The 25,415-nt window shown below is 46.5% G+C and overlaps 1 protein-coding gene across 1 annotated transcript; it reads left to right on the forward strand.

The window, feature by feature from the left end:
* Positions 1-626: 626 nt before the first annotated feature.
* cryaa (crystallin, alpha A) lies at positions 627-23,558 on the forward strand. Its single transcript, XM_078560568.1, has 3 exons — positions 627-876; positions 5,425-5,547; positions 23,092-23,558. The coding sequence occupies exons 1-3, from the start codon at positions 688-690 to the stop codon at positions 23,311-23,313; spliced, it is 534 nt and encodes a 177-aa protein (XP_078416694.1). The 5' UTR covers positions 627-687; the 3' UTR covers positions 23,314-23,558.
* The last annotated feature ends 1,857 nt before the right edge of the window (positions 23,559-25,415 follow it).

Consider the following 25,415-nt stretch of genomic DNA (forward strand, 5'->3'; position numbering starts at 1 on the left):
TTCGACAGCACCTTCCAAACCCATGACTACTACCATCTAGAAGGACAAGGGCAGCAGATACATGGGAACACCACCACCTGGAAGTTCCCCTCCAAGTCACTCACCATCCTGACTTGGAAATATATCGCCATTCCTTCACTGTCGCTGGGTCAAAATCCTGGAGTTCCCTCCCTAACAGCACTGTGGGTGTACCTACACTACATGGACTGCAGCGGTTCAAGAAGGCAAAGTCAATTTAAGGATGGACAATAAATATTAGCCTTGCTAGTGACGAAAACAGAATTAAAAATATACACTCGCTGCTCTCTAATATTCTGTGTTACACAAACTGTGGAGTTTCTAATGTACCACTTGGCTGGTTTTACTGTGCAGTACGATTATGGAAATCTGCTGACAGTCTCTGTCCTATCTTCTTTTGCCTGAACAGGCTGCCTTTTGCTTCAGAGCAACAAGTTGATTTGCAGAGTTAGTTTTCACTGTCAGCAAAGCTGCGAGTGTCCTGTCCAGTCACCCGTCCACCATCTGCTGACAACCAACAGTTTTTCCAACTTTAGTCATGAGTTCTTCATTCCAGAACCATCCAGATTGCTGGTCTATTCAGTATCACAAGTATATAAATGGGAGTGGTTTTTGGGATCAACACTCCTGCAGCTTTGTGTGGAGACAAGATTGCAAATAGTCGGCAGTATGGATCTTGCCATTCAGTATCCCTGGTTCAGGCGTTCCCTGACATCTTTCTATCCAAGCCGCCTCTTTGATCAGTTTTTTGGAGAAGGTCCTTTCGACTATGACCTCTTTCCTATCTTCTCTTCCACCATCAGCCCCTACTATAGGCTGCCAGCATTCCGGAACTTTCTAGACTCGGGCATATCTGAGGTAAAAATCTCACTTTGTAATTGAAAGGATTATTAATTAAATTAATGATAAAGTGGCAGCAGTGTAATTCCAGTAATAATGAGTGACTTTCTTCAGAAACATTGTGTGTAATTTATTTCAGACATGTTGTTAAATGATTCTGTTCTATTAACATTGCAGGTTAAAATTTACATTGAATTAAGCAATAACTTGTCCTAGTAAATAGTTATCACAAGTAATTCATCATCAGCTAGAGTTGAAAGATTTTGATTGCTTTTGTTACTGACAGTTGTGCAGAGTGAAAACGAAAGCGAGGGAGAGGGTGAGAAAGATGGCGAGGGAGAGGGTTAGGGTGAGGGATAGAATGAGGGAGAGGCTGAGAAAGAAGGTGAGGGCTGGGTGAGGATAAAATGAAGGAGAGGGTGAGTAAGAGGTTGAGGGAGAGGGTGTGGGATAGAACAAGGGAGAGGGTGAGAAAGAAGCTGAGGGAGAAGGTGAAGGAGAGGGTGAGAGTGAGGGAGAGGGTGAAGGAGAGGGTGAGGGAGAAGGTGGATAGGTGGTGAGAACAAGGGTGTTGGCAGTTGGGGTGAGGATGGGTGTGGTGCAGATGGGCAGTTTGGGCAGTGAGGGTAGACAGGGTGAGGGTGAACAGGGTGAGGGTGGGCAGGGTGAGGGTGAGGGTGGGCAGGGTGAGGGTGAGGGTGGGAAGGGTGAAGGTGGGCAGGGTGAGGGTGGACAGGGTGAGGGTGGATAGGGTGAGGGTGAGGGTGGGCAGGGTGAGGGTGGACAGGGTGAGGGTGGGCAGGGTGAGGGTGAGGGTGGTTAGAGTGAGGGTGGACAGGGTGAGGGTGGGCAGGGTGAGGGTGAGGGTGGACAGGGTGAGGGTGGGTGAGGGTGGACAGGGTGAGGGTGGACAGGGTGAGGGTGGGTGAGGGTGGACAGGGTGAGTGTGAGGGTGAGAGTGGATAGGGTGAGGGTGAGAGTGAGGGTGGTTAGGGTGAGGGTGAGGGTGGACAGGGTGAGGGTGAGGGTGGACAGGGTGAGGGTGGACAGGGTGAGGGTGGACAGGGTGAGGGTGGGTGAGGGTGGACAGGGTGAGGGTGAGGGTGGATAGGGTGAGAGTGAGTGGACAGGGTGAGGGTGAGGGTGAGGGTGGATAGGGTGAGGGTGAGAGTGAGGGTGGACAGGGTGAGGGTGAGGGTGAGGGTGGATAGGGTGAGGGTGAGAGTGAAGGTGGGCAGGGTGAGGGTGGACAGGGTGAGGGTGGGCAATGTGAGGGTGAGGGTGGTTAGGGTGAGGGTGGTTAGGGTGAGGGTGAGGGTGGGCAGGGTGAGGGTGGGCAGGGTGAGGGTGAGGGTGGTTAGGGTGAGGGTGGTTAGGGTGAGGATGGGCAGGGTGAGGGTGAGGGTGGGCAGGGTGAGGGTGGGCAGGGTGAGGGTGGGCAGGGTGAGGGTGGGCAGGGTGAGGGTGGCTAGGGTGAGGGTGGTTAGGGTGAGGGTGAGGGTGGGCAGGGTGAGGGTGGTTAGGGTGAGGGTGGTTAGGGTGAGGGTGGTTAGGGTGAGGGTGAGGGTGGGCAGGGTCAGGGTGGGCAGGGTGAGGGTGAGGGTGGTTAGGGTGAGGGTGGTTAGGGTGAGGGTGGGCAGGGTGAGGGTGAGGGTGGTTAGGGTGAGGGTGGTTAGGGTGAGGGTGGGCAGGGTGAGGGTGGGCAGGGTGAGGGTGAGGGTGGGCAGGGTGAGGGTGAGGGTGGTTAGGGTGAGGGTGGTTAGGGTGAGGGTGGGCAGGGTGAGGGTGAGGGTGGTTAGGGTGAGGGTGGTTAGGGTGAGGGTGGGCAGGGTGAGGGTGGCTAGGGTGAGGGTGGGCAGGGTGAGGGTGGTTAGGGTGAGGGTGGTTAGGGTGAGGGTGGTTAGGGTGAGGGTGGGCAGGGTGAGGGTGCGGGTGGTTAGGGTGAGGGTGGTTAGGGTGAGGGTGGGCAGGGTGAGGGTGAGGGTGGTTAGGGTGAGGGTGGGCAGGGTGAGGGTGAGGGTGGTTAGGGTGAGGGTGGGCAGGGTGAGGGTGAGGGTGGTTAGGGTGAGGGTGGGCAGGGTGAGGGTGAGGGTGGTTAGGGTGAGGGTGGGCAGGGTGAGGGTGAGGGTGGTTAGGGTGAGGGTGGGCAGGGTGAGGGTGAGGGTGGTTAGGGTGAGGGTGGTTAGGGTGAGGGTGGGCAGGGTGGGATTGGGCTGGGTGAGGGTGGAAAATGCCTGCTGTGTGGAAGTTTGTGCATAGTGAAGGCTGGCAGAGAAATGGAAAGAGATTGAAGAGCCCGCGGGTGTTGTGTTTTGGCCCCTGGTAGAAGCTGTGATCCGATAAATTGTGAATCTCCAGTTGTGAGCTTTGAAATCCATTTGCCTCGGTTTTGCCCATTCACTTTATCCATCAATGTCTCTTTGTAATTTTATGTTTCCATCTACATCCTTTAGAGAGCTTTCTATCTTTGTGTGATTAGAAGACTTGGATTTGGGGCTTTCTTATTCCATTATTTAAGTTATTAGTAGATACAGTGAATAGTTGAAGCCCCAACACAGACCCTTGTGGGACACCATGAGTCTGTCACACTTTGCCAATGAGAGTACCTGCCCAATATCCCTACTTGCTGTCCCCTGCCAGTCAGACAATCTCCAAACCAGGTCAATCATTTCTCTTCAGTTCCATCAGCTTCAACTTTAGCTCACAGTCTTTGATGAGGGATTTTATCTAATGCCTTCTGGAAATTCATATAAACAAACAGACATTCCCCTGTCCATTATCTTAGTCACTTCTTGAAAAAATTCATTCTGATTCATCAAGTATGACCCACCCTTTATAAATCCATGCTAGCTCTCTCTGATCGGCTGAAAATTTTCAAGAAGGCAGCTCCCCACCACCTTCTCAAGGGCAATTAGAGATGGGCAATAAATGCTGGCCCAGCCAGTGAAGCCCACATCCCATGAAGAAATTTTTTAAAAAAGATTGTCAGTCAATAAATCCTTAATCATAGACTCAAGTAACTTCCAGACAGCAGATGTTAGGCTCATGATCTATAATTCCCTGGCTTCCCTTTCTTAACAATCATAATGATCTACAATTTACCAATCTAAGGAATAGTTGCAGAATCAAGGGAGCTTTGGAAAGCGATAGCGGGGGCTACTGCAATGTTCTCATTGACTTTCTTCAAAACCCTGGGATAAAACCATCTGGTCCTGGGGATTTGTAACTCTTCAGTGTCATCATTTCCCTCTACACTGTCCCCATCAAACACTCCCAGGACAGGTACAGCACGGGGTTAGATACAGAGTAAATCTCCCTCTACACTGTCTCCATCAAACGCTCCCAGGACAGGTACAGCACAGGGTTAGATACAGAGTAAAGCTCCCTCTACACTGTCCCCATCAAACACTCCCAGGACAGGTACAGCACAGGGTTAGATACAGAATAAAGCTCCCTCTACACCGTCCCCATCAAACACTCCCAGGACAGGTACAGCACGGGGTTAGATACAGAGTAAAGCTCCCTCTACACTGTCCCCATCAAACACTCCCAGGACAGGTACAGCACAGGGTTAGATACAGAGTAAAGCTCCCTCTACGCTGTCCCCATCAAACACTCCCAGGACAGGGTCAGCACGGGGTTAGATACAGAGTAAAGCTCCATCTACACTGACCCCATCAAACACTCCCAGGACAGGTACAGCACGGGGTTAGATACAGAGTAAAGCTCCATCTACACTGTCCCCATCAAACACTCCCAGGACAGGTACAGCACCGGGTTAGATACAGAGTAAAGCTCCATCTACACTGTCCCCATCAAACACTCCCAGGACAGGTACAGCACCGGGTTAGATACAGAGTAAACCTCTGTTCTGCAATGTGCCTTTACCTCAACCTTGCAGAATGGCCTCTCTCACTGCTGAAATGATATTGAGGTTTGAGTGAGGGTAGATTTGAAATTCACTGGGATACTGTCTGGACTGAGGAAATACAAATGCAAAGAAAATCTTAAATTAACTTTCTTTTTAAACAAACAATGCAGATTACAAGCTGATATGACAGAAATGTTTAAAATTATGAAAGGATGGGACAGAGAAGATAGAAGCAAATAGTTCTCAGTAATTCAGGGGTCAAAACAAGGGGCCAGAGATACAAGATTAAACGTAAGAGATTTAGAATAGAATGCAGGAGAAATTCTTCACACTGAGAGTCATGAGGCTGTGGAATTTACTTCAAGGGTTTGAGACTGAGACAGGAAATGTTAACATTGGAGAATAGATTGGCTAAGTGGATGTAAGTGAAGATGATGCAGTGAGATTGGATTAAGCTGGGTAAATCTGGTTGGATCAGCCTGTTTGTGAGGAGAGTAACCGTCAACATAGACTGGTTAGGCCAAATGCTCTGTTTCTTTGTTGTATATTTGATGTGCATCCATGAATACATTGAATAATTTTCCTCATTGCTAACTCTGGTGAAGAGTGATACAAGTACTTCCTATAATGTTCCAAGGTGGAACTCAGTCTTCTGTGCGTGGTGTGTGTTACTGACTACGAATATTGTATTTCAGGTGCGGTCTGAGAGGGACAGATTTATGATTAACCTGAATGTCAAACACTTTTTACCTGAGGAGCTGAGTGTCAAAATTGTTGATGACTTTGTGGAGGTTCATGGGAAGCACACAGAACGACAGGTGGGTTTATGGACTCGCTCTTAGATTTTTCTCTTGACTTTAGATCACCTTCCACCAAGTATCATTGGGTGGGGAGGCTTTGTGACCCCACCCCACTCCCCCTGCCAGTGTCACTCACTCACTGCAATTCCACAATTCTACAAACTCCACAAGAAACTCGGCTACTTCCATCATCCAGTGGCTGAATCCGCTGCCTTTGCAATTGAAGTGTTACAATCAGTGGAACTAGCTGAGGAGTGGAAATGGAGGGGACCCTGAGTCCAGGCTCTGATCATGTGTCTCTTTCTTGCTGGTCCCTTGGTTCTCTGGTATTCCTGGGAGGCATTTTGTCTTCTCCTCTGTGAAGACAGACACAGAGTCTTTGTTTAGTTTTTCTGCCATTTCCTTATTCCCCTTTGCTGAATTCTAAAATGCTCCCAATCCTTAGGCTCACTACTTTTTTGGCAACTTTCTAAGTCTCTTCCCTAGATCTAAAACAATCTTTAACTTTTCTTTTTAGCCACTATTGAATCACTTTCCTGTTGGGTTTTTGTGTCTCAAAGCAATTTCTATTTGTTGTAAACCATGTATCAATTCTTTAAATGCTAGCCATTGCCTGTCTAGCGTCATACCTGTTAATGTAGTTTCCCAATCTAGCACAGCAACCTGCCTCCTTTACCTTTGCATTTTCCTTTCCTTATCTTAAAGGCGCTAGTTTCAGATTGAATTAAGTTACTTTCAAACTCAATGGAAAATTCCATCATATTATGGTGTCTCTTCCCCAAAGGCTCCTTTACAACTAGATTATTAATTATCCCTTTCTTATTGTACAATACTAGATCTAAAATAGCCCATTCTCTAGTTGATACCTCAACATACTGTTCTAGAAAACCATTGCAGACACATTCCAGGCATTCATCCTCCACAGCCTTTGTGCTAATTATGTTTACCCAGTCTATATTTAGATTGGAGTCCCTCATGATCACTGTATTACCTTGTTACACGCACCTCTAATTTCCTGATTTATACTGTGCCCTATATTGCCACTACTGTTTGGTGGTCTATAAACAACTCTAACTATCAGGTCCCCTATCGCTCTTCCACTCTTCAATCTCCCCTCCTGTGCAGCTGAGCCACCCGTGGTCCCACAGACGTGGCTCTGGCTGCACTCCCCTGAGGAACCATCGTCCTCACCAGTATCCAAAATGGAAAACTGATTAGTGAGTGAGATGGGCTCAGGGGACCCCTGCCCAAATGTCTTTGAAGCAGCTTTTAAAAAATTTAATCTTTTACGTCACATGGGTATCGCTGTCTGGGTCAGCATTTATTGCCCATTCCTAATTGCCCTTGAGGAGGAGGTGGTGAGCTGCCTTCTTGAACAGCTGCAGTCCATGTGAAGAGTAGAGAATATTCCATCACACTCCTGACTTGTGCCTTGTAGATGGTGGACAGGCTTTGGAGAGTCAGGAGGTGAGTTACTCACTGCAGGATTTCTAGCCTCTGACCTGCTCTTGTAGCCACCATATTTATATGGTTAGTCCAGTTCATTATCTGGTCAATGGTAATCCCCAGGATGTTGATTCAGTGATGATAATGCCATTGAACATCAAGGGGTGATGGTTGGATTCTCTCTTGTTGAAGATGGTCATTGCCTGACACATGTGTGGCATGAATGTTACTTGCCACTTGTCAGCCCAAGCCTGGATATTGTCCAGGTCTTGCTGCATTTGGACATGGACTGCTTCAGTATCTGAGGAGTCGCGAATGGTGCTGAACATTGTGCAATCATCAGCGAACATCCTCACTTCTGACCTTATGATGGAAGGAAGGTCATTGATGAAGCAGCAGAAGTTGGTTGGGCCGAGGACACTACCCTGAGGAACTCCTGCAGTGGTGGAGCTGAGATGACTGACCTCCAACAACCACAACCATCTTCCTTTGTGCTAGGTATGACTCCAACCAGTGGAGAGTTTTCCTCCTGATTCCCACTAACTCCAGTTTTGCTAGGGCTCCCTGATGCCACACTCAGTCAAATGCTGCCTTGATGTCAAGGGCAGTCACTCTCACCTCACCTCGGGAGTTCAGCTCTTTTGTCCATGTTTGAACCAAGGCTGCAATGAGGTCAGGAGCTGAGCGGCTCTGGCAGAACTGAAACTGAGTATCAGTGAACAGGTTATCACTGAGTAAATGTCACTTGATAGCACTGTTGATGATCCCTTCCGTCACTTTCCTGATGATGGAGAGTAGACTGATTGGCCGGGTGGAGTTGTCCTGCTTTTTGTGTACAGGACATTCATGGGCAATTTTCCACATTGCTGGGTAGATGCCAGTGTTGTAGCTGTACTGGAACAGCTTGGCTAGGGACATGACAACTCTGGAGCACAAGTCTTCAGTACTATTGCCAGAATATTGTCAGGGCCCATAGCCTTTGCAGCTAATGAGATAAGGTGGGTTTTTCATAGAGAACTGGGAGTTGAAAAGACCAAGCATTGTTGATTTAGTCAGTGACATTGCGGGGTCAACCTGCCTGGATATAGCCCAGCTGGAAATGCAGTCGGGGCTATAGGTCTGGGCTGGATCTCAGGAGAATATGTATTAAAAATCCTGTGATAATTTCATGAAGATAAATTTCTCTAAATTCAGACTTTTATTTCCCTTTGTGTGAAATTGTGCTTCCTGACATCACCCCTGAATGGCCTGGTTTTCATTTTAAGGTTAATGCCTATCAGAGGGAATAGTTTCTCTCTACCTATGCTATAAAATCCTTGGAGCATCTTAAACATTATTAGATGACTCCTTAATCTTCTCTTCTCAAGAGAATACAAGACTAGTCTGTGAAATTCGTCTTTATAATTTAATCATTTTAACCCCAGGATCTTTCTGGTGAATTTGCACTGCACCCCCTCAAAGCCGATATATCCTGCTTGAGGTGTGGTGCCCAGAAGTAATTACAGGTACTTCGGATGGAAATTGACCACAGCTTTATATAACTTTGGCACAAATTTCACTCCTTTGTATTCTGGTCCCTTTGGAATAATTACCAACATCCTGACTCCCCAAAGCCCATCCACCATCTACAAGGTACAAGTCAGGAGTGTGATGGAATACTCCCCACTTGCCTGGATGAGTGCAGCTCCCACAACACTCAAGAAGCTTGACACCATGCAGGACAAAGCAGCCCGCTTGATTGGCACAGCGTCCACAAATATTCACTCCCTCCACTACCAACGCACAGTCGCAGCAGCGTGTACCATCTACAAGATGCACAGCAGGAATTCACCAAGGCTCCTTAGATAGCACCTTCCAAACCCACGACCACTACCATCTAGAAGGACAAGGGCAGCAGATTGATGGGAACACCACCACCTGGAAGTTCCCCTCCAAGCCACTCACCATCCTGACTTGGAAATATATCGCTGTTCCTTCACTGTCGCTGGGTCAAAATCCTGGAACTCCCTTCCTAACAGCACTGTGGGTGTACCTACACCACATGGACTGCAACGGTTCAAGAAGGCAGCTCGCCACTACTTTCTCAAGGGCAATTAGGGATGGGCAATAAATGCTGGCCCAGCCACTGGCACCCATATTCTGTGGAATAAGAAAATAAATTCTTGATTATTGCTGAAAACAGAGACTTTCTTTGGTGAAGCTTTTCGTCTTGCACTCATAACAATTAACAATTTGCAAGACAATACCAATGTCGGCAAAAACGAAATATTTCTTCTGTATAAGAAGAGAGTGCTGATTGTTTGGCAAGTAGACACTGATTGGTAGAGGCATTGCCATTGAGAATGCACCAGTGGATGGTGACTGACAGTTAACTGCCAAGCATTGTTTGACATTTAAACCAGGCAGCTTGACCCTGATTGGTCAAGACATTGCCCTGGGGAATGAACCAGCGAATGGCTGTCACTTATTTTGTTTAGCTGAAACAGGCGCAATGTATGTACATGTTCTTTCTGTCTGCAAAGAACAGAGCCTGTGTATTAATATACGTAGCTTCCAGTACACACTAATGCACCACATTGCAAGCCCATGGACTCATTTTTGTTAGCAGTCTCTTGTGCAGAACCTTATTGAATGCCTTCTGAATCAGCATATAAGTAACATCCATAAACATGCCTCATCTCCCATTCAAATATACGAATTAGAAGCAGGAGTAGGCTATTCGGCCCCTCTAGCCTGCTCCACCATTCAAATAATCATGGCTGATCTGATTGTGGCCTCAAATTAGTTACCTCACCAAAACTTTCATCTACATAGAATTTTACAGCACTAAAGTAGACCATTCGCTCTAACAGGTCTACACAATTCCCCCACCCAGCTTCATCTCATTCTCTCAATATATCCTTCTTATTTTTAATTTGTTCATGGTATGTGGGTTATCAGTGCCTTTGTTATTTTTTATGACCCTTCATTTTGGGCTCTCCCACAATTTGAAGCACTTTCTTTATGCCTACCTTATCAAATATCTTGATAACTTTAAAGATCTCTATTAGGTCACCTCTCAGCTTTCACTTCCCCAGTCTCTTCAGCCATTTCTTAGAGTTAGAACTTCTCAGCTCCAATGTTATTCTTGTAATTTTTTTGTACCTGTATATTGTTTTATAATAGGGAAACCAGCACTGTGTACATGATTAATACAGCATGACCACCTTTCAATTTTATTCCTCTAGAAATGAACCCCAGTGTTTTGTTTTAATGGTCTTTTTAACCCCTGGTGCTATTTTTAGATATTTGTGTATCTGAGTCACTACCTCTACTTTGCTCCTCAAACCCATTTAGACTCTTTTTATCCAAACAGTATGTGTCATATTTATTCTTCCTACCAAAATACACAATCTCATATTTATCTATTTCAAATCATTTGCCAATTACTCACCCAATCTGCAAATTTACTAATATCTTACTGTATTTGGTCACCTGCTTCCTCAGTATAAATTTAAACACCCTGCCCCACCCCTCGCCCCCACAATCTGGAGTCATCCAGAAAAAATCCTATGGAATACCACTTCGCGTCTTTTGTCAATCCAATTAAATACCTTTAATTTATACTTTTTGCTTTCTAACCAGGTTTGTTAGACATGACTTAACTGTCATAAGTTTGTGCTGGATCTTATACAATGATACAACACGGAAGGAGACCATTTGACCCATCGGGCCTGTGCCAGCCCTCTGAGAGAACGTGCCAATTCATCCTCTTTACCCATCCCTCTGCAATTTTTTTCTTTCCAAATATTTATCCAGTTCCCTTTTGAAAATTACTGTTTAATCTACTTCCACAACCCTTTCAGACAGCACATTCCAGGTCACAATTCACTGTATAAATATTTTTTCCCCATGTCACCTCTGATTCTTTTGTCAATCACCTGAATTCTGTGTTCTCTGGTTACTAACTCTCCGGCTAATGGACATTATGGGTGGAATTGAATGGTTGCGGTGGTGGGGCCTGCCCACCAGCTGGAGAGCCAGAGATGGACCAGCCGACCCAGGAAAGAGGTCGGAAACAGCCACAGGGGAGGCTGGATGCCGAGGCGGGTGGTTTAAAAGGCCTGCCTAGGTGCTGTGAGACTTAGACCCCATTAAAATAAAAACAGAAAGGCTCTCCAACCCTCACCACTTATACCCCCTCACCCCCTCATATACTCTTCATTATGTTGACTGAGAACCCAGAAATCCAGTGCTTTTGTTGAAACACCTGATCCCCAAAGAAAATATTGCTTGACAGCTCTGGCTCTCTAATCTCTGCTGTCAATGTCACAATCTGTATTTACACAAGGTTAAGTGGTTTCAAGGGTTTGTGGTTTCTGTTATCGATACTTTAATAGATCTGGATGGTTGACAATTTTATTGCCCGGTAGTGAAATTACTTTTTTTTAACATAGTGGAAAATAATGAATGAATGACTTTTTAAAAAAGCTTTTTTAAACAAACTACTGTCACTATAGGGTTCATTGGTTCTATACAGTGTATAGTAGGCCAATAAGCATGGAAATGCCATAGCTTGGCATCAGAGGCATGAGGGGCCATGGGGTATGGGTGGGGGGGTCCTTACCTTGGCATGGGGGATAGATCGGGGGGCCTTACCTTGGCATGGGGGATGGGTGGGGGGGGCTTACCTTGGCATGGGGGATGGGTGGGGGGGCTTACCTTGGCATGGGGGATGGGTCGGGGGGCTTACCTTGGCATGGGGTATGGGTGGGGGGGCCTTACCTTGGCATGGGGTATGGGTCGGGGGGGGCTTACCTTGGCATGGGGTATGGGTGGGGGGGCCTTACCTTGGCATGGGGTATGGGTGGGAGGGCCTTACCTTGGCATGGGGTATGGGTGGGGGGGGCCTTACCTTGGCATGGGGGGAATGAGAATGACCTTTTGAACTCATCTTTTAAAAGTTGAACCTCATGCAGACTAGGGCTCATGACCCCTTTGAGAGACCGTGAACCACACCCACAACTCTTAAAAACCTGGTCCAACTCCCAGCAAATTGCTGAGGAGCAGGATGGGTCTATCTCCACAATGGAGCCAGTCATGTCAGGAGTGCTGGGTGTGGGCTTGCAACCTGATCCAGGCCGCACCCTTTCTAGGCATTCCCGACAAACAGGCAGTGCAGGAATGGGCTCGGGAATCCTGGAATTGAAACCTACCGTCAATTTTTGAAGGGCTCCCGAGTCATCCCGAAACAGTAAATATCTAGCCCAATGATTGCGTTTATAAAGCTAAAGATCCCGTATGTTTTTATAACAGACTCTCAAATTGTCCTCCCACTTTCACAAATGCCCCCAGGTCTCGGTCTTTCTGCACCTCCTTTAAAATTTCTCCATTTACTTGATATCCTCATTCTTCCAACCAAACACTAGGCTCATGTCTTCCTCGAGCCTTATTGTCTCCAGGTAACATAAACTCTTCCCTGTCTTGGATCAACTTCACTCTTACAAACCTAGAATGAAACATCATGCCTAGTGCCAACTCTTTGGAAGAGTTATTCAATTATTCTGCCTAATGTTCTTTCTCCATTGCCATGTAAATGTTTTCCATTCAAGCATTTGTCCAAGTTTCTTTTGAAAGTTATTAGTGAATCTGCTTTGTTGACCCTTTCAGGCAGCATATTCCAGATCACATCATCTCACCGTGTGAAAAGAATTCTCCTTCTCACCTCCTCTGGTTTTTTCACCAATTACCCTAAGGGGTCTCCCATATACTACAGTGCACACAGTGTACAGTGTACTCCTATATATTACAGTGCACACAGTGTACAGTAAACTCCATAGATTACAGTATATCCTGTGTTTAGTGTACTCCCATAGTCTTACTAATGTCTGGAGGCTAGTGCCAAAATTGGGAGAGCTGTCTCACAGGCTAGACAAGCAACAGCCTGACATAGTCATCCTCACGGAATCATACCTTACAGATAATGTCCCAGACTCCACCGTCACCATGCTCTGAGCATTAGAACCATGATAGTGTCTCCCTTGTCCTCATTTTTCACCCCACCAGCCTCCGCATTCAAAGGATCATCCTCCACCATTTCCGCCAACTCCAGCATGATGCCACCAACAAGTACATCTTCCCTTCACCCCCCCGGCGGCATTCCGCAGGGATCGTTCCCTCCGGGACACCCTGGTCCACTCCTCCACCACCTCCTACACCTCAACCCCCTCCCACGGCACCTTCCCATGCAACCGCAGAAGGTGCAACACCTGCCCCTTTACCTCCTCCCTCCTCACCGTCCAAGGGTCTAAACACTCCTTTCAGATGAAGCAGCATTTCACTTGTACTTCCCTCAACTTAGTCTACTGCATTCGCTGCTCCAAATGTGGTCTCCTCTACATTGGAGAGACCAAACGCAGACTGGGTGACCGCTTTGCAGAACACCTTCGGTCTGTCTGCAAGCATGACCCAGACCTCCCTGTCGCTTGCCATTTCAACACTCCACCCTGCTGTCATGTCCACATGTCCGTCCTTGGCCTGCTGCAATGTTCCAGTGAAGCTCAACGCAAACTGGAGGAACAGCACCTCATCTTCCGACTCGGCACTTTACAGCCTTCCGGGCTGAATATTGAATTCAACAACTTCAGACCATGAACTCTCTCCTCCAGCCCCACCCCTTCTTTATCCCCTTTCTTCAATATTCATTTTTATTTTTAAATTTTTATTTATTTTATTCCACTTATTTTTAATATTACTATTTTAAAAATTTATTTTCATTTTTATTCATTGTTTTATCCCCACCTTTTATCCTATTTTTGATCTTTTTTCCCACCACCGTCCCCTCCCCCCACCCCACCCCCGCTAGGACCATCGGTCACTTGTTCATGTTGTTCTTCCCAGAGTGCTTACCCTGGTCCTGCTATTACCACATTCTGCTTTCTGACCTTAATGCCACCATCAGCGCCTCCTTTAGCCTTTACCACCACCATTAACACCCCCTTTGTCCTATTGTCCATGACATCTTTGTCAATCTCTCCTTTGCCTCCACCTATCACTTGCCTTCTATCCAGCTTCACCTGCTCCACCCCCTTTAAACAGTATAAATTTCATCACATTTTTACATCTCTTTAGCTCTGAAGAAGAGTCATAAAGACTCGAAACATTAACTCTGTCTTTCTCTCCACAGATGCTGTCAGACCTGCTGAGATTTTCCAGCATTTTTTGTTTTTGTATCACTATCACCATCCCTGGGTATGTCCTGTCCCACCAGCAGGACAGACCCAACAGAGGTGGGGGCACAGTGCTATACAGTCAGGAGGGAGTTGCCCTGGGAGTCCTCAACATCGACTCTGGACCCCATGAAGACAAACGGTCTCAGGTCAAACATAGACAAGGAAACCTCCTGCTGATTACCACGTACTGCCCTCCCTCAGCTGATGAATCAGTGCTCCTCCATGTTGAACACCACTTGGAGGAAGCACTGAGGGTGGCAATGGTGCATAATGTACTCTGGGTGGGGGACTTCAATGTCCATCACCGAGAGTGGCTCGGTAGCACCACTACTGACCGAGCTGGCCGAGTCCGAAATGACATAGCTGCTAGACTGGGTCTGCGGCAGGTGGTGAGGGAACCAACAAGAGGGAAAAACATACTTGACCTCATCCTCACCAACCTGCCTGCCTCAGAAGCATCTGTCCGTGACAGTATCGGTAGGAGTGACCATCGCACAGTCATTGTGGAGATGAAGTGCCGCCTTCACATTGAGGATACCCTCCATCGTGTTGTGTGGCACTATCACCGTGCTCAATGGGATAGATATCGAACAGATCTAGCAACTCAAGTCTGGCATCCATGAGGCGCTGTGGGCCATCAGCAGCAGCAGAATTGTACTCAAACACAATCTGTGACCTCATGGCCCAGCATATCCACCACTCTACCATTACCATCAAGCAGGAGGATCAACCCTGGTTCAATGAAGAGTGCAGGAGGGCATGTCAGGAGCAGCACCAAGCATACCTAAAAATGAGGTTTCAACCAGGTGAAGCTACAACACAGGACTACTTGCGTGCCAAACAGCATAAGCAGCAAGTGATAGACAGGGCTAAGTGATCCCACAACTAATGGATCAGATCTAAGCTCTGCAGTCCTGCCACATCCAGTTGTGAATGGTGGTGGACAATTACACAACTCACTGGAGGAGGAGGCTCGACAAATATCTCCATCCTCAATGATGGGGGAGCCCAGCACATCAGTGCAAAAGATAAGGCTGAAGTATTTGCAACAAGCTTCAGTCAGAAGTGCCGAGTGGATGATCCATCTCATCCTCCTCTGCAGGTCCCCAGCATCACAGATGCCAGTCTTCAGCCAATTCAATTCACTCCAGGTGATATCAAGAAACGGTTGAAGGCACTGGATACTGCAAAGGCTATGGGCCCTGACAATATTCTGGCAATAGTACTGAAGACTTGTGCTCCAGAACTTGCCGTGCCCCTAGCCAAGCTGTTCCAGTACAGCTACAACACTGGCATCTACCAGGCTGTGTGGAGAATTGCCCAGGTATATCCTGTACACAAAAAGCAGGACAAATCCAACCCGGCCAATTACCGCCCCATCAGTCTACTCTCAATCATCAGTAAAGTAATGGAAGGGGTCACCAACAGTGCTATCAAGCGGCACTTGCTGAGCAATAACTTGCTCACTGATACCCAGTTTAGGTTCCGCCAGGGCCACCCAGCTCCTGACCTCATTACAGCCTTGGTTCAAACATGGACAAAGGAGCTGAACTCCCGAGGTGAGGTGAGAGTGGCTGCCCTTGACATCAAGGCAGCATTTGACCGAGTGTGGCATCAAGGAGCCCGAGCAAAACTGGAGTTAATGGGAATCAGGGGGAAAATTCTCCACTGGTTGGAGTCATACCTAGCACAAAGGAAGATGGTTGTGGTTGTTGGAGGTCAGTCATCTCAGCTCCAGGACATCACTGCAGGAGTTCCTCAGGGTAGTGTCCTCGGCCCAACCATCTTCAGCTGCTTCATCAATGACCTTCCTCCCATCGTAAGGTCAGAAGTGGGGATGTTCGCTGATGATTGCACAATGTTCAGCACCATTCGCAACTCCTCAGATACTGAAGTAGTCCATGTCCAAATGCAGCAAGTCCTGGACAATATCCAGGCTTGGGTTGACAAGTGGCAAGTAACATTTGTGCCACAGAAGTGTCAGGCAATGACCATCTCCAACAAGAGAAAATCTAACCATTACCCCTTGATATTCAATGGCATTACAATCACTGAATCCCCCACTATCAACATCCTGGGGGTTACCATTAACCAGAAACTGAACTGGACTAGCCATATAAATACTGTGGCTACAAGAGCAAGTCAGAGGCTAGGAACCGTGCGATGAGTAACTCACGTCCTGACTCCCCAAAGCCTGTCCACCATCTACAAGGCACAAGTCAGGATTGTGATGGAATACTCCCCACTTGCCTGGATGAGTGCAGCTCCCACAACACTCAAGAAGTTTGACACCATTCAGGACAAAGCAGCCCCGCTTGATTGGCACCCCATCCACAAACATTCACTCCCACCACCACCGATGCACAGTAGCAGCAGTGTGTACCATCTACAAGATGCATTGCAGGAACTCACCAAGCCTCCTTAGACAGCACCTTCCAAACCCATGACCACTACCATCTAGAAGGACAAGGGCAGCAGATAGATGGGAACACCACCACCTGGAAGTTCCCCTCCAAGCCACTCACCATCCTGACTTGGAAATATATCGCCGTTCCTTCACTGTCGCTGGGTCAAAATCCTGGAATTCCCTTCCTAACAGCACTGTGGGTGTACCTACACCACATGGACTGCAGCTGTTCAAGAAGGCAGCTCAGTATCACCTGCTTAAGGGCAACTCGGGATGGGCAATAAATGCTGGCCCAGCCAGCGAAGCCTACATCCCATGAATGAATTTTAAAAAAACTACAGTATGCACCGTATGTTATACTCCCACATACTACAGTGCACACAGTGTACAGTATACTCCCATATACTACAATATGCACTGTGTATAGTATACTCCCATATACTGCAGTGTACACGGTGTACACATGGACTATAGTGTACACTGTATAGCATACTCCTGTATATTGCAACATACACAGTGTATAGTATACTACCATATACTGCAGTGTACACAGTTTACAGTATACTCCCATATACTAAAGTATACACTGTTTACAGTATACTCCCATATATTACGGTATACATTGTATATGGTATACCCCAATATACTACAGTGCACACAGTGTGCAGTATAGTCCCGTACACTACAATATACACTGTGTATAGTATACTCCCATAGACTACAGTATATGCTGTGTATAGTATACTCCCATAGACTACAGTATACACTGTGTATAGTATACTCCCATAGAATACAGTATATGCTGTGTATAGTATACTCCCATAGACTACAGTATATATTGTGTATAGTATACTTCCATAGACTACAGTATACACTGTGTATAGTATACTCCCATAGACTACAGTATATGCTGTGTATAGTATACTCCCATAGACTACAGTATATGCTGTGTATAGTATACTCCCATAGACTACAGTATATGCTGTGTATAGTATACTCCCATAGACTACAGTATATGCTGTGTACAGTATACTCCCATAGACTACAGTATACGCTGTGTATAGTATACTCCCGTAGACTACAGTATACACTGTGTATAGTATACTCCCATAGACTACAGTATATGCTGTGTATAGTATACTCCCATAGACTACAGTATACACTGTGTATAGTATACTCCCATAGACTACAGTATACACTGTGTATAGTATACTCCCATAGACTACAGTATACACTGTGTATAGTATACTCCCATAGACTACAGTATACACTGTGTATAGTATACTTCCATAGACTACAGTATACACTGTGTATAGTATACTCCCATAGACTACAGTATACACTGTGTATAGTATACTTCCATAGACTACAGTATACACTGTGTATAGTATACTCCCATAGACTACAGTATACACTGTGTATAGTATACTTCCATAGACTACAGTATACGCTGTGTATAGTATACTCCCATAGACTACAGTATACACTGTGTATAGTATACTCCCATAGACTACAGTATACGCTGTGTATAGTATACTCCCATAGACTACAGTATACACTGTGTATAGTATACTCCCATAGACTACAGTATATGCTGTGTATAGTACACTCCCATAGACTACAGTATACACTGTGTATAGTATACTTCCATAGACTACAGTATACACTGTGTATAGTATACTCCCATAGACTACAGTATATGCTGTGTATAGTATACTCCCATAGACTACAGTATACACTGTGTATAGTATACTTCCATAGACTACAGTATGAGTTGGAACAGTCCCTCAGATACAGGAATGTGAGATAAAGGTTAGCAAGGACTCCCCAGACAGAGGGATCCCCCAGGATACTGGATCCATGGTGGAGTTAGAGGGAACTGCCCAGATAGAGGAAAAACTCAGCAGGTCTGACAGCATCTGTGGAGAGAAAAAAGAACAGAGTTAATGTTTCAAGTCCGTATGACTCTTCTTCCGCTCTGAAGAAAGAGCCATACGAACTCAAAACGTTAACTCCATTTTTCTTTCTCTCCACAGATGCTGTTAGGCCTGCTGAGTTTTTCCAGCATTTTCTGCTTTTGTTTCAGATTTCCAGCATCAGCAGTATTTTGCTTTTATCCCTAGATACAGGACTGTGAAAGAGGGGAAGAGGAATGTCCCCAGATACAGGATTGTAACAGAGGGGTAATAAGGATCTCCCCACATACAGAAAGAGGGAGAGGAGGTTAGGGGAACATCCCCAGATATAGGATGTGAGGGAGGTGGTGAGGGTCCTCACCAGATGCAGGAATTTGAAAGAACGTTGAGGAAGAATACTTCAGATGTAGAATGTCCTTCAAGGAAGGTTATTTGCTGTCCTTGAGCAGTCTGTCCCACATATGACTCCAGACCCAATGCAATGAGGTTGATTTTTAAATGCCCTCTGAAATATCCTAGCAAGACACCAAATTGTTTCAAACCCCTACAGAAAAGTTGAATAAGAATAAAACTGGATGGACCACCTGGCATCAACCTAGGCACCGGAAATGACAATGGCAAACCCAGCCCTGTCGACTCTGCAAAGTCCTCCTTCCTAACATCTAGAGGCTAGTGCCAAAATTGGGAGAGCTGTCTCACAGACTCGTCGAGCAACAGCTTGACATTGTCATCCTCACAGAATCATATCTTACAGATAATGTCCCAGACTCCACCATCACCATCCCTGGGTATGTCCTGTCCCACCGGTAGGACAGACCCAGCAGAGGTGGTGGCACAGTGGTATACAGTCGGGAGGGAGTTGCCCTGGGAGTCCTCATCATCGACTCTGGACCCCATGAAGTCTCATGGCATCAGGTCAAACATGGGCAAGGAAACCTCCTGCTCATTACCACGTACCGCCCTCCCTCAGCTGATGAATCAGTGCTTCTCCATGTTGAACACCAATTGGAGGAAGCACTGAGGGTGGCAATGGTGCATAATGTACTCTGGGTGGGGGACTTTAATGTCCATCACCGAGAGTGGCTCGGTAGCACCACTACTGACCGAGCTGGCCGAGTCCGAAATGACATAGCTGCTAGACTGGGTCTGCGGCAGGTGGTGAGGGAACCAACAAGAGGGAAAAACATACTTGACCTCATCCTCACCAACCTGCCTGTCGCAGATGCATCTGTCCATGACAGTATCGGTAGGAGTGACCACCGCACAGTCATTGTGGAGATGAAGTCCTGCCTTCACATTGAGGATACCCTCCATCATGTTGTGTGGCACTACCACCGTGCTAAATGGGATAGATTTCGAACAGATCTAGCAACTCAAGACTGGGCATCCATGAGGCACTGTGGGCCATCAGGAGCAGCAGAATTGTACTTGAACACAATCTGTAACCCCATGGCCTGGCATATCCCCCACTCTACCATTACCACCAAGCCAGGGGATCAACCATGGTTCAATGAAGAGTGCAGGAGGACATACCAGGTGCAGCACAAGACATACCTAACAATGAGGTGTCAACCTGGTTGAAGCCACAATAAAAGCAAAATACTGCAGATGCTAGAAATCTGAAATAAAAACAGAAAATGCTGGAAAAACTCAGCAGGCCTGGCAGCATTTGCGGAGACAGAAACAGAGTTAATGTTTTGAGTCCAATATGACTCTTCAGAACTGTTGAAGCCATAACTTAGGACTGCTTGCATGCAAAACAACATAAGCAACATGTGATAGACAGAGCTAAATGATCCCCCAAACGATGGATTGATCCAAACTCTGCAGTCCTGCCACATCCAGTCATGAATAGTGGTCAACAATTAAACAACTCACTTGAGGAGGAGGCTCCACAAATATCCCCATCCTCAATGATGGAGGAGCCCAGCACATCAGTGCAAAAGATAAGGCTGAAGCATTTGCTACAACCTTCAGCCAGAACTGCCGAGTGGATGATCCAACTTGGCCTCCTCCAGAGGACCCCAGCATCACAGATGCCAGTCTTCAGCCATTTTGATTCACTCTATGTGATATCAAGAAAGGCTATGATCCCTCACAACATTCCGGCAATAGAACTGAAGACTTGTTCTCCAGAACTTTTTTCACCCCTAGCCAAGCTGTTCCAGTACAGCTACAACACTGGTAACCAGGGATGGGTAATAAAGGCTGGGCCAGCCAGCGAAACCCAGACCCCATGAGTGAATTTTTAAAAAAATCTACCCGGCTATGTGCAAAATTGCCCAGGTATGTCCTGTACACAAAAAGCAGGACAAATCCAACCCAGCCAATTACCGCCCCATCAGTTTACTCTCCATCATCAGGAAAGATGATTCTGATGGAAGGTGTCATTGGCAGTGCTATCAAGCGACATTTACTCAGCGATAACCTGTTGACTGATGGTCATTTTAGGTTCCACCAGGGCTACTCAGCTCCTGACCTCATTACAGCCTTGGTTTAAATATGGACAAAAAAGTTGAACTCCTGAGGTGAGATGAGAGTGACTGCCCTTGACACCAAAGCCACCTTTGACCGATTGTGGCATCCAGGAGCCCTAGCAAAACTGGAGTCAATGGGAATCAGGGGGAAAATTCACCACTGGTTGGATGCAGATTTCAGGTTACTATCAGATCAGCCATGATCTTATTAAATGGCGGAACAGGCTATAGGGGCTGAATGGCCTACTCCTGCTCCTTGTTCGTATGTTTGTATACCTAGCACCAAGGAAGATGGTTGTGGTTGTTGGAGGTCAATCATCTCAGCTCCAGGACATCACTGCAGGAGTTCCTCAGGGTAGTGTCCTCGGCCCAACCATCTTCAGCTGCTTCATCAATGACCTTCCATCAACAAACAGTTAGTACCATTCAAACTCCTCAGATACTTAAGCAGTCCATATCCATATGCAGCAAGACCTGGCAACATTCAGGCTTGTGCTGATAAGTAGCAAATAACATTTGTATCACACAAGTGCCAGACAATGACCATCTCCAACAAGAGAGAGACTAACCATCGCCCCTGGACTAACAGAATTTCAAACGCTGAATCCCCCATATTCTGGGGGTTACCATTGACCAGAAACTGAACTGGACTAGCCATATAAATACTGTGGCTACAAGAGCAGGTCATAAATTAGGAATCCTGCGACAAGTAACTCACATCCTGACTCCCCAAAGCCTGTCCACCATCTACAAGGCACAAGTCAGGAGTGTGATTGAATACTCTCCACTTGCCTGGATGAGTGCAGCTCCCACAACACTCAAGAAGCTTGACACTGTCCAGGACAAAGCAGCCCGCTTGATTGGCACCACATCCACAAACATTCACTCCCTCCACCATCGACACACAGTAGCAGCAGTGTGTACCATCTACAAGATACACTGCAGGAATTCACCAAGGCTCCTTAGGCAGCACCTTCCAAACCCACGACCGCTACCATCTAGAAGGACAAGGGCTGCAGATAGATGGGAACACCACCACCTGGAAGTTCCCCTCCAAGTCACTCACCATTTGACTTGGAAATATATCGGCCGTTCCTTCACTGTCGCTGGGTTAAAATCGTGTGACGCTCTTCCTAACAGCACTGTGGGTGTACCTACACCACATGGACTGCAGTGGTTCAAGAAGGCAGCTCACCACCACCTTCTCAAGGGTAACTAAGGATGGGCAATAAATGCTGGCCTTTCCAACTATGCTCATATCTCATGAACAAATAAAACAAGAAGCGTGTGTGAGGAGGTTTAAAGGGAACTCCCCGCACACAGGAATGGAAGAAGGGGATTGAAAAGAATTCCCCTAGACACTGAGTGTGTGAAAAAGATTACAATGGCAACAGCTTCTATTCATATACAGCCTTTAACACAATGAAGGACCTCAAAGTGCTTCACAGGAACATTACACGACAAAATACAACACCAAACCACATAATGAGATATTAATGCCATTTACCAAAAACTTGGTAAAAGACAAAGGTTTGAAGGAATCTCTTAATGAGAGAGGTGAGATAGAGAGGCAGAGAGGTGGAGGGAGGGAATTCCAGAGCTTGGGGCCCAGGCAAATGAAGGCACAGCCACCAATGGCGGAGTGGTTAAAATTGTAGAAGTGGAAGAAGCCAGAATTAGAGGAGCGCAGTTATCTCAGACGGTGTGGAAGCGGAGATTACAGGGGTGTGAGAAGGGTTGGAGAGACCTCCCAATGTCCAGAAATGTGAGAGAGGAGCTAGATGGACCTCTCCAGGTACAGGAGCGTAAAAGCGAGGTTAAAGGGATATTTCCAAATATAGGAATGTGAAAGATTGGCCTCCTCAAATGCTGAAGTGTGTGAGACTGGAGTTGGATACAAGGAGATGAAAGCATGAAAGTTTAGTGGGACCCACCCTCCCCCCACCCTGATACAGAAGTGTGAATGCCAGGTCAGAAGGGTCTCCCAGATACAGGAGTGTGAGAGAGGAGTTTGTGTACATGGATTGCACACAATGGGTAAATGGGAAATCTCAATTCCATCCGATACATTGGATTGGGCCTGACTAACATTTCTTTCTCTATAGGAGGACCAAGGCCGGGTTTCCCGTGAATTTCGCCGCATTTACCATCTGCCCAGTAACTCAGACCAGGCGAATGTTACCTGCTCACTGTCTAGTGATGGTTTACTGACACTGTGCTGCCCAAAAATCAGAACAGGAGATGATTCAAACCAGCAAGACCGACCCATCCCAGTGACCCGTGAAGAGAAGCTTGGTAGCCAGCCCGAGATCAGAGCAGATCCATAAGCTGAAGAGATCAGTGATGACTGAGTCTTTATCGGGTTAGGCTGAAACTTCTGGTACTCACTTTTGAGTGAAGGTACCAATGGAATTGTTGGACCCAACTGTCAGTCATGACACTGATTGCAAATGTCAGTGGTATTTCTTCCAGATCTGTCTGTAACTGTCTCAATGCGATTTCTTTTTCTGTATTTTCTCTCATTGTACTGACAGTGGGCACAAAACCAACAATAAACCTTCAAACCTTTGGACTCCGGCTACACATTCCATCCAAACTCAAACAAACACACAATATTCTCATAAGGCTTTTTCTATAGGAACAGGAGGAGGCCATTTAGCCCCTGGAGCTTGTGCCACTGTTGAATGAGATCATGGCTGATCTGTGACCCATGTGCCTCACTTCTTTGATCTAGCATCAGTGCCATTTGTAGAAGATAATTCCAAATTTCTCCCACCCTTTGTGTGTCGAAGTGTTTCCTAATCTCACTTCTGAAAGGTCTGGCTCGAATTTTTAGACTCTATTCCCTAGACTCCCCAACAAGTGGAAATAGTTTCTCTCTATCGACTCTCTTTGTTCCCCTTAATATCTTGAAACCTTTGATCAAATTACCCCCATAAACTTCTAACTTCCAGGGAACACAACCCTAGTTTGTGTAATCACTCCTTGTAATTTAATCCTTGGAGTCCAGATATTGTTCAGTTAAATCTACGCTCACTCCTTCCAAGGCTAATATGTCTTTCCTAGTTGCAGCACCTAGAACCGATCATGGGTACTCCAGATGTCGTTTAACCAGGGTTTTGTGTAGTTGAAACATGACATCTCCTCCCTTGTATTCTAGTCCTCATGATATAAAAGCCAGCATTCCATTAACCTGTTTAATCGTTTGCCAATTACCTTAAATCAGTGTCCTCTGGTTCTCAATCCTTCCACCAGTTTCTCCCTATCTACTCTGTCCAGACACCTCATAATTTTGAACACCTCTATCAAATCTCCTTTCAACCTTCTCTTCTCTAAGGAGAATTGTCCCAGCGTTGCCAATCTTTCTATGCAACATCATCCCTGGAACCATTCTCGTGAATCTTTTCTGCATCCATTCTAATGTCTACACATCCTTCCTAAAGTGCAGTGTGCAGAACTGGATGCAATACTCCAGCTGAAGTTGAACCAGTGTTTTATACAGGTTTATTATAATTTCCATGCTTCTGTGCCCCGATTAATAAAGCCTAGGATACTGTATGCTTTACTAACTGCTCTCTCAACCTGTCCTGCTACCTTCAATGACTTATGCACATATACACCCAGGTTCCTCTTCTCCTGCACGCTGGTTAGAATTTGTCTTTTTAACATTTTTACAAATTTTTTTGTGCTATGTCCCTATTTGCAGTTAGCCCTTGTTTCCTCTGCCTTCCACTTTTGCTTTCGACGTTTCTGTCTTTAACTCCTATCTTTCTTTCCCTCTCTTGTGTCTCCCTGCTCGGGTTCCCATCCCCCTGCCACTCTAGTTCAAACCCTCCCCCACAGTACTAGCGAATACCCCTGCGAGGATATTGGTCCTGGTCCTGCTGGGGTGCAACCCATCCAGCTTGTACAGGTCTCATCTTCCCCAGAATCAGTCCCAATGCCTCAGGAATCTAAATCCCTCCCTCCTGCACCATCTCGCCATCCATGCATTCATCTGGTCTATTCTCCTATTCCTGATCTTACTGGCATGTGGCACTGGGAGTAATCCTGAGATTACTACCTTTGAGGTCCTGCTTTTTAATTTATTTCCTAGCTCCCTATATTCTGCTTTCAGGACTTCATTCCTCTTTTTACCTATGTAGTTGGCACTGATGTGGACCACAACCTTTGGCTGTTCACCCTCCCCTTTCAGAATGTCCTGCAGCCGCTCAGTGAAATCCTTGACCCTGGCACCAGGGAGGCAACATACCATCCTGGTGTGATGTCTGCGGCCACAGAAACGTCTATCTGTTCCCCTTATGATACAATCCCCTATCACTATTGTTCTCCCACTCTTTTTTTACCCCCTCCAAACCCCGCCTGTGCAGCTGAGCCACTCATGGTGCCACGGACTTGGCTCTTGCTGCATTCCCTTGAGAAACAATCT

The sequence above is a fragment of the Cetorhinus maximus genome, chromosome 16 (genome assembly GCF_964194155.1).
Source record: "Cetorhinus maximus chromosome 16, sCetMax3.hap1.1, whole genome shotgun sequence".
NCBI lineage: Eukaryota > Metazoa > Chordata > Chondrichthyes > Lamniformes > Cetorhinidae > Cetorhinus > Cetorhinus maximus.

Bases quoted from the DNA above. Each gene is read 5' to 3' on its own strand.
- cryaa (XM_078560568.1), top strand. From the start codon at position 688: ATGGATCTTGCCATTCAGTATCCCTGGTTCAGGCGTTCCCTGACATCT. The intron at 877-5,424 runs GTAAAAATCTCA...ATTGTATTTCAG, and splicing joins TAGACTCGGGCATATCTGAG to GTGCGGTCTGAGAGGGACAG. The intron at 5,548-23,091 runs GTGGGTTTATGG...CTTTCTCTATAG, and splicing joins GGAAGCACACAGAACGACAG to GAGGACCAAGGCCGGGTTTC.